At 50.2% G+C, this 8,853-nt stretch overlaps 1 protein-coding gene across 1 annotated transcript in view; it reads right to left on the bottom strand.

Annotated features, from left to right (window-relative positions):
* Positions 1 to 4,479: 4,479 nt before the first annotated feature.
* PKD2L1 (polycystic kidney disease 2-like 1) overlaps positions 4,480 to 8,853 on the bottom strand; it is a 27,311-nt gene continuing 22,937 nt past the window's right edge. Inside the window, exons 11-13 of the mRNA XM_015416495.1 lie at positions 8,378 to 8,505; positions 7,004 to 7,103; positions 4,480 to 4,692 (exon numbers count right to left, since the gene is read on the bottom strand). Coding sequence (XP_015271981.1) covers positions 4,480 to 4,692; positions 7,004 to 7,103; positions 8,378 to 8,505 — 441 coding nt within the window. The remainder of the gene's footprint in view (positions 4,693 to 7,003; positions 7,104 to 8,377; positions 8,506 to 8,853) is intronic.

Raw genomic sequence — 8,853 nt, 5'->3', positions numbered from 1 at the left:
ATCGCCTTCCCTTCCTCTCCCCACAATCACCAGGCCCAGATGGCATACATCCGAGAGTTCTGAAAGAACTCAAATGTGAACTTGTAGATCTCCTGACAAAGATATGTAATCTTTCCTTAAAATCTGCCTCCATTCCTGAGGATTGGAAGGTAGCTAATGTCACTCCCATCTTTAAAAAGGGTTCCAGAGGAGATCCGGGAAATTACAGGCCAGTCAGTCTGACGTCGATACCGGGTAAATTGGTGGAAACCATTATTAAGGAAAGAATTAGTAGGCACATAGATGAACAAAACCTATTGAGGCAGACTCAGCACGGTTTCTGTAAGGGAAGATCTTGTCTCACTAACCTGTTAGTGTTCTTTGAGGGGGTGAACAAACATGTGGACAAGGGGGATCCAATAGATATTATTTACCTTGACTTCCAGAAAGCTTTTGATAAAGTTCCTCATCAAAGGCTCCTAAGTAAGCTCAAAAATCATGGGATAGAAGGACAAGTCCTTTTATGGATCAAAAACTGGCTAGTTCATAGAAAACAGAGAGTGAGTGTAGGTGGGCAATTTTCTCAGTGGAGGGTGGTAAGCAGTGGGGTACCGCAGGGATCAGTACTTGGTCCACTGCTTTTTAACTTGTTCATTAATGATTTGGAGATGGGAGTAAGCAGTGAAGTGGCTAAATTTGCGGATGATACAAAGTTGTTCGGGGTGGTGAAAACCAGTGAGGATTGTGAGGCACTCCAAGGGGATCTGTCAAGGATGGGCGAGTGGGCGTCAACATGGCAAATGGGGTTCAATGTGGCCAAGTGCAAGGTGATGCACATTGGAGCTAAAAATCCTAAATATAAATACACATTGATGGGGTCTGAACTGGCAGAGACTGATCAAGAGAGAGATCTTGGAGTTGTAGTGGATAACTCACTGAAAATGTCGAGACAGTGTGTGACTGCAATAAAGAAGGCCAATGCTATGCTGGGGATTATTAGGAAGGGTATTGAAAACAGATCAGCCAATATCATAATGCCCCTATATAAATCAATGGTGCGACCTCATTTGGAATACTGTGTGCAGTTCTGGTCACCACACCTTAAAAAGGATATTATAGCTTTGGAAAAAGTGCAGAAAAGGGCAACTCGAATGATAAAAGGGTTGGAACACTTTCCCTATGAGGAAAGGTTAAAGCGCTTAGGGCTCTTTAGCTTGGAGAAATGACGACTGAGGGGTGACATGATCGAGGTTTATAAGATTATGCATGGGATAGAGCAGGTAGAGAAAGAAGTACTTTTCTCCCTTTCTCACAATACAAGAACTCGTGGGCACTCAATGAAATTGCTGAGCAGTTGGGTTAGAACAGATAAAAGGAAGTCCTTCTTCACCCAGAGAGTGATTAACACACGGAATTCACTGCCACAGGAAGTGGCAGCGGCTACAAGCATGGACAGCTTCAAGAGGGAATTAGATAAGCATCTGGAGCAGAGGTCCATCAGTGGCTATTAGCCACAAGGTATAGATAGGAACTCTCAGTCTGGGGCAAGGGATGCTCTGTATTCTTGGTGCTTGGGGGGAGGCTAAATAGTGGGAGGGCTCCTAGTGTCCTGGCCCCACTGCTGGACCTCCTGATGGCACCTGGTATTTCTGGCCACTGTGTGACACAGAACGTTGGACTGGATGGGCCTTCGGCCTGATCCAACATTGGCTTCTCTTATCTTATTACCCCAGGTCACCTAGCTGGCTGCTTGCGGAGGAGTGGGGAATCAAACCTGGCTCTCCCAGATTAGAGTCCACCGCTCTTAACCATGACACCAGACTGGCTCTCAACTGGAATCAGACATATGTGACGTCGGGAGCTTCATGAGCACTGCCCCTAGAAATTCTTTTTCTCTGAAAGGGGGAGGGGTTAAGCGCCCCCCCTATTGTTTTCCAAATTTGAAATGACCCTGAGGAGCTGGTATTTGATCCCCTGGGCACACATTTTGTTGTTGTTCAGTTGCACAGTCGAGTCCGACTCTTCGCGACCCCATGGACCAGCTCCCGCCAGGCCCTCCTGTCTTCTGCCGTCCTCTGAAGTTGGCTCAATTTCATGTTCGTTGCATCTATGACACTGTCTAGCCATCTCATCCTTTGCCGTCCCCGTCTTCTTTGACCTAGACTGATATTTCAAATAGTTGACTGAAATGCTTGATTTTAGGTACTATTTCATCTTTCTGTATCATAATAAACTTGAGAGGTTTATTATATGTTCGTTAGGGGGGTTTAAAATTTTTTTTAAAAGCCACACCTACCTCAAGGACTAAGCAAGAAGAATGTGTGTCCCTACGCCTGGCTTGTCCCGCAGGCAGCAGGTCCCCCACACCTGGTTTACCTGCATGAGCTTCCAGTTAGGAAAATAATACTGTGGGCTTCCGGTGGATGGATCGGCGATGGCGGTCGCTCTCCTCGGAGCTCGAGGAGGCGACTAGCACACCTTCGGCTTGGAGGGGTGCCACCTCAAGTGGCACTCCCATGGAACCCTTGCGGTGGGTTTCAAGCCAGAGGGCTTTTGAGGGTTAGCCTCTTCGACGGCTCGAAGCCGTGGAATAGTGGCTTCCCTCCGGCCTGATGGTCCAGCCGAGGGGTGACCTATGGGTGTAAGCCAATCTGACTGGGACAAGCGGAGGAGATCAAGCGGAATAGCGATGGAAGAGAGCGAGGTCAGAAGTGACCAACAATGAACGTGAGTGATAGATAAATGGACTGTTTTTGTAAAGCGAAGCTCCCCCCCCCCCCGTGGAGAAAGCGGAGTGCAGGGAGGGATGCCTCCTGAGCGATTGAATAGATCAAAGAAGCGAAGGGGGGAGAAACAGCGTTACATTTTGAGAGACTTACTTGAGCTTGGATAGAGAAACGGCGAGTCTTTCGAGCTCTGAAACAGAGGTGTTGAATTGTAAACAAAGAGAGAACATGGCGGTTCCACGAGGGAAAATAAAACCGAAAGGGAGCCAAAGTCCAAGATAGGAAGAGGGAGCAGACGTCATGAAGACGTTAGCGGATATGCTGAAACTGGTATTGGAGCAGCTCGGTGGTATTAACCAGCAACTGGCCACACTAAATCAAAACTTTGCCTTGCAGCAGCGCCAGCTGGCAGAGACGGAGAAAAAAGTGGAGCAGGCAACTGAGAAGCTGGTAGAGATGGACACCGGGAACAAAAAGATGAGGAAAAGAGTGACAGAGGTGGAAATAAAACAAAAGCTGCAGGAAAACCGTTTACTTCAGCTGCAAATGGAGAAAGCAAACATGACTCTCAGAATTTAGGGACTGCCTGAAAAGGAAAAAGAAGATTTGAAGAAGACTCTGGGAGAGATCATCGCTCCAGTAACAGGCTTATCAGCGGAGGAAATAATAAAAGATATAGAGTCTACCTATCGGGTATACTGTAATTACATTTTTAAAAATAGCCTGCCTGGGGAGATTGTAGTCAAGTTTGCAAGAAGACAGACCAGAGATGTTATATTAAAGGCAACTTCGGCAAATCCACTGAAGTTTGGGAATACAAATATTAAGACTCTAAAAGACATTCCATTTGAAATCTGTCAAAAGAGGAAAAGCTACAAAGAATTAATTTCATTCCTCCAGACAAATGGAATACAGTATCGCTGGGCGATCCCTAAAGGTGTCATCTTTAAAATTAATGATAAAAGAGAGAAGATTGACTCCATCTTTAAAGCAAAGGAATTTTTGAGATGACAGCTGGGGCCAGAAGCAGAACTCAAAGATGAAGAAACAAAATCGAGTGACTCTGCTACCTCTGGAATGGGAGAGGACTCTGGGGAGGAAGCGGGTGCGGGAGCTAGCAAAACGGTGTATGATTTCAGAGAAAGAAGTAAGGGCAGAAGGACTCTGAAAATAGCCCTATGAAAATAAGAAGATGCTCAAGAAGTGTTCTCAAAATATTAAAATTATTAACACTGAAGCAGTAGTTAAAAATAACTCACAAGTATATTGTTATACTAACACTTATTGACTAACATGTAGATTAACACGGAAATGGTCTCCTACTCTTGGGTTTTTAGTTAGTGTGGGTATCTTTTCTTTATCCCTAGTTGTAGTCCCCCTTCCCATATTTTCTGTTGTAGTTATGTAGTCTATTAAAAACCCAATAAAATGACCCTCTTGGGGGGTTTCAAAAAGAAAAGGAAAAGGAAAATAATACTGTGCGGACAATCCCAAAGGGCAAATTTCCCAGGGACTTCAGATGTGGCTGGGATCGGGGCCAATTTGAAATATACAGGAGCCGGCCGTAAAATATAGATCCAGATCTCACCACCACCAACACCACCTCGAGCCCAGAGGTGGCATTTGCCCTGTCCCTGGTTGCGTGTACACAGACGAATAAGCTAAGTTATGGCACCTGGGGTTCTATCTGCTCTGGAAAGCCTAGCAGAAGAGAAACGGTAGACTTTTCTTTCTTTTTTTTGGGAGTATCATGGCAAGGTGACCCAGAAACACGCTAGAAGTCCACGTTAGACTGGAGTGGGATATTCTTGGGCCTCTGAGAGCCCGGCAGCTCCGTCTTGGGCAGGGCAGGGTAGATGGCATGGCTGCTGTTCAGCAAGTTCATGTTGGCGTTCCCTGCCGTGCGCGGCACCTCCTTTTCTCCGTCTTCCTCTCCCGGGACCCACTCAAGGTTTTGACGGATCAGATCCTCGTGGCTGAGTTCTTCCTGCAAACAAAGGACACCTGCTCATTCGGAGGCCTTTTGAAAAAGAAGAGGAGGAGATTGAGTTTATACCCCATGGCCCTTCACTACCCGAAGGTGTCTCGGAGCAGCTTACAGACTCCTTTCCCTTCCCCTCCCCACAACAGACACCCTGGGAGGTCGGTGGGCCTGAGAGAGCTCTGACAGAAACTGCTCTTTTTCAAGGACAGCTCTGAGAGAACTATGGCTTGCCCAAGGTCATCCAGCCAGGTGCAAGTGGAGGAGTAGGGAATCAAACCCGGCTCTGCCAGATTAGAGTCAGCCCCACCCACCCCACCCTTCCCCTCCCCACAACAGACACCCTGGGAGGTCGGTGGGCCTGAGAGAGCTCTGACAGAAACTGCTCTTTTTCAAGGACAGCTCTGAGAGAACTATGGCTTGCCCAAGGTCATCCAGCCAGGTGCAAGTGGAGGAGTAGGGAATCAAACCCGGCTCTGCCAGATTAGAGTCAGCCCCACCCACCCCACCCTTCCCCTCCCCACAACAGACACCCTGGGAGGTCGGTGGGCCTGAGAGAGCTCTGACAGAAACTGCTCTTTTTCAAGGACAGCTCTGAGAGAACTATGGCTTGCCCAAGGTCATCCAGCCAGGTGCAAGTGGAGGAGTAGGGAATCAAACCCGGCTCTGCCAGATTAGAGTCAGCCCCACCCACCCCACCCTTCCCCTCCCCACAACAGACACCCTGGGAGGTCGGTGGGCCTGAGAGAGCTCTGACAGAAACTGCTCTTTTTCAAGGACAGCTCTGAGAGAACTATGGCTTGCCCAAGGTCATCCAGCCAGGTGCAAGTGGAGGAGTAGGGAATCAAACCCGGCTCTGCCAGATTAGAGTCAGCCCCACCCACCCCACCCTTCCCCTCCCCACAACAGACACCCTGTGAGGTCGGTGGGGCTGAGAGAGCTCTTTCGAGGGCTGCTCTTGAGAGAACAGCTCTGAGAGAACTTGTGACTGACCCAAGGTCACACGAGCAGCTGCATGTGGAGGAGTGGGGAATCCAACCCGGTTCTCCCAGACTGGAGTCCGTGTTCCTAGCCACTACACCAAACTGGCTCTCACAAGACGAAAGGAGGACGGACTTTGTAAGCACAGCGATCGCGCTCTTTCTTCCAAAAGGACACTGGGGAAAGGGGGAAGACGTCCCAGGCTGAAATCAAGCCCAGGGCACACGTGGGAAAGGGGGCCATGACACAGTGATGGGACATTTGGTACACAGATTGTGTTCTCCGTCAGGAGCAAAGGCAACATCTTTCCTTTTAGCGCTACTGTGGATCTAGCCCTGATTCTGTGATCAAATATTTTAGCAGGCACTTGCAACCCAGGGGGCTGGCCTTTTTTGAACTCACTCCTGCTATGGGTCACTGTGCTTCCCAGAAGCCCCCCCTGTGCGCTACGTGAAGAACATATTTCATACAGAACAGAAGTCCTGGGCCCGCTCCAGAAGGCAGAGGGTGGATCTAGTGTACAGCAGGAGATCTCCTGGGATTACAACTGATCCCCAGACTACAGAGATCTGTTTCCCTGGAGGAGACGGCTGCTTTGGAAGGCGGACTCCGTGGCCTTCTACCCTGCCCGGCTCCTTCCCTTCCCCAAACTCTGCCCTCCCCAGGCTCAACCCCCCCAAACCTCCAAGAATTTCCTGATCTGGAGTTGGCAACCATAATAGGCAGGCCCAGGGGTCATTTCCTGCAGGAGCGCACAGGAGCGGAGCTCCGGCAGTAAAGAGCCCAGGGGGCGGGCACATGCAACAAGCCCTACCCCCTGCTCCCAGCAGCCCTCAGTCAGAGCAAGAAGCAGCCAGGTAAGTTGCAGAGGCCCCCCCAGTCCAAAACAGTCCAGCGACACCTTTAAGACCAAGTTTTATTCAGGTACAAGCTTTCCCTCCTCTGTGAGGGCAGATCTGTGTGCCCACCCCCATAGCTAGCAATCCAAAACAGTCCAGTGGCACCTTTAAGACCAAGTTTTATTCAGGTACAAGCTCTCCCTCCTCTGTGAAGACAGATCTGCACTCCCCCCCCCCAATAGCTAGCAATCCAAAACAGTCCAGTGGAGCCTAAGCGGTGGGTGTTGCCTTCTGACACACTTCCGTTGAGGTCAGGGTGTGTGGCATATGCAAATAAGTTATGCTAATGAGTTATGCTAATGAGCTCCTGCACCTCTTTTTCTACGAAATGACCCCTGGGCAGGCCACAGCATCCCGGGGTTAGGAGACCTACTTTGTTCCTGCGGCTGAGAAGCTTGCGGGTGTGATGTGTGTGTTGTGTGTCCTTTCTTCTTTACCTGGCTTCTTTCCAGGCTATCCAGCTTCATTCCCACCGCTTCGACCTTGGCCACGATGCTGCCAATGGAGTGCTCCAGCTGTTGCACCCGCCTCAGGAGTCTGCGGAAAGACAGGAAGGACAGCTAGAAACTCTCCTTCTGGGACTGGCATGGGGTTGGCGGCTGGGCAAGGAGGTGCCCTGGGGCAGCTCCCCTCCTGGTGTGGCTCTAATGAAGGTGGCAGGGATGTGAATGAGGCCCACGGCCACGGCATGCAGAAAGGAGGGGCAGTGCCCCCCCAATCCTTTGCCACGCCCCCTCCAGTCAGCATCAGGGGGTTGGTGTGAAATCTGCCCCAGTCTTTCAGGCGTAAATGTTCTTTGTAAAAAAGGAAGGCGTCGAGGTTAAAAAGTGGGGATCCAGTCACAAATCTCCCAAGGGTGGATTCTCTATGCAACCGGCTGGAACAGAATTGGCAGTTCGCAGGGCTGGAGGGCCCGGATTTTAAAAGCCTGCGGGGTGTGTGTGTGTGTGAGATCGTGCTGGAGTAAAGCAAAGATAGAGAGAGACTAAGGAGTGGCAGGATTAAAAAAAGGTGTTGTGGCAGGCTCAGAAGGAAGTCAAAGAACAGACAGAGAGAAGAACGGGAGGGTGTTTCGCAGTAGTCCTGTAGAACGCTTATTGCTGGGGAAATTGTTTTTGACAGAACGGGAGACAAAAAAATACGAAATGTAGGACCAGAGGTAAGTCAGCACAAACTTTCTTTGGCTGAGATACTGCTAGCCCATAGGAATCTCCTTCACAGAGGGGAGGGTTGTGGTGTTTCATGTTTGCTCTGAAGATGGGAAGTTGCTGGGACAGGATCCCACCTGTGGGCACTTCAGGGATGTTCAGGCCACCTTTGCTTGAGCCGATGTTCGCTCACTTGGAAAAGGACCCTACTCACCGCCTGACCCTGGGCACCTTATTTTACTTTTAGTCTACCTTTCTCAGTGAGACTCCCAACGGATTGCACAGTGTCAGTGCAATAAATTACAAAAAAAAAGACATCTAATAAACAGTGCAATAAGAGTGGGATGACAGCAATTGGAAACGCAGCAAAAATAATTACATGCGGTATGCCGTGTTCCCTCTAAGCTGAGTGAGTGTGAGCCAGCTCACAGTTTTTTAGCCTCCAGCTCAAGATCTTTGTCTTAGCTCAGGAAGGATGGCTCCAGACTGTAATGTATTCTCCGGGCTCCTCGTGGACGTTGGCAAGCCTGTGTCTCGAGGTCTGCCCTATGTGTCTCAGGAGACCTGGCAACCCCCCCCGGGACTCCCCCCCTTTTGCCCCGCCTGCCTGAGGCCCCTCAGGAGGAAAGCCAGGCCCCTCGCCTCCGCCCTCTTGCTACCCACACGTGGAACTCCTCCTCCTCGGATCCCGAGCGGGACTTGTTCGCTTGATTGTTCTTTGCCAGGGTATCCCCCAAGCCGTCGCCCCTGAAAGATTTCCCGAAGTTCTCGATCTCTGCGTTCAGCGCCACCTGGAAAGGAGAGGAGAGGAGTCGTGTTGTCCTGGGCAGGTTCTCCTGTAACACTGCAAAATACTTCCACTACTGCTGCTGATCTAAAAATCTACTACCATCCCCAAAGTCCTTTCCTGCGGGAGGGCACAGGAGCAGAGCTCCAGCAGTAAGGAGCCCAGGGGGCGGGCACATGCAACAAGCCCCACCTCCTGCTCCCAGCAGCCCTCACTCAGAGCAAGAGGCAGCCAGGTAAGTTGCAGAGCCCCCCCCCAGCCCCCTGGCCCCAAACAGTCCAGTGGCACCTTTAAGACCAAGTTTTACTCAGGTACAAGCTCTCCCTCCTCTGTGAGGACAGATCTGCACGTT

Source organism: Gekko japonicus, unplaced genomic scaffold, assembly GCF_001447785.1.
Source record: "Gekko japonicus isolate JY-2015 unplaced genomic scaffold, Gekko_japonicus_V1.1 scaffold2471, whole genome shotgun sequence".
NCBI classification, from domain to species: Eukaryota; Metazoa; Chordata; class Lepidosauria; order Squamata; family Gekkonidae; genus Gekko; species Gekko japonicus.
The sequence above is the reverse complement of the archived record's forward strand: the minus strand, read 5'-3'. Positions and strand labels throughout refer to the sequence as shown.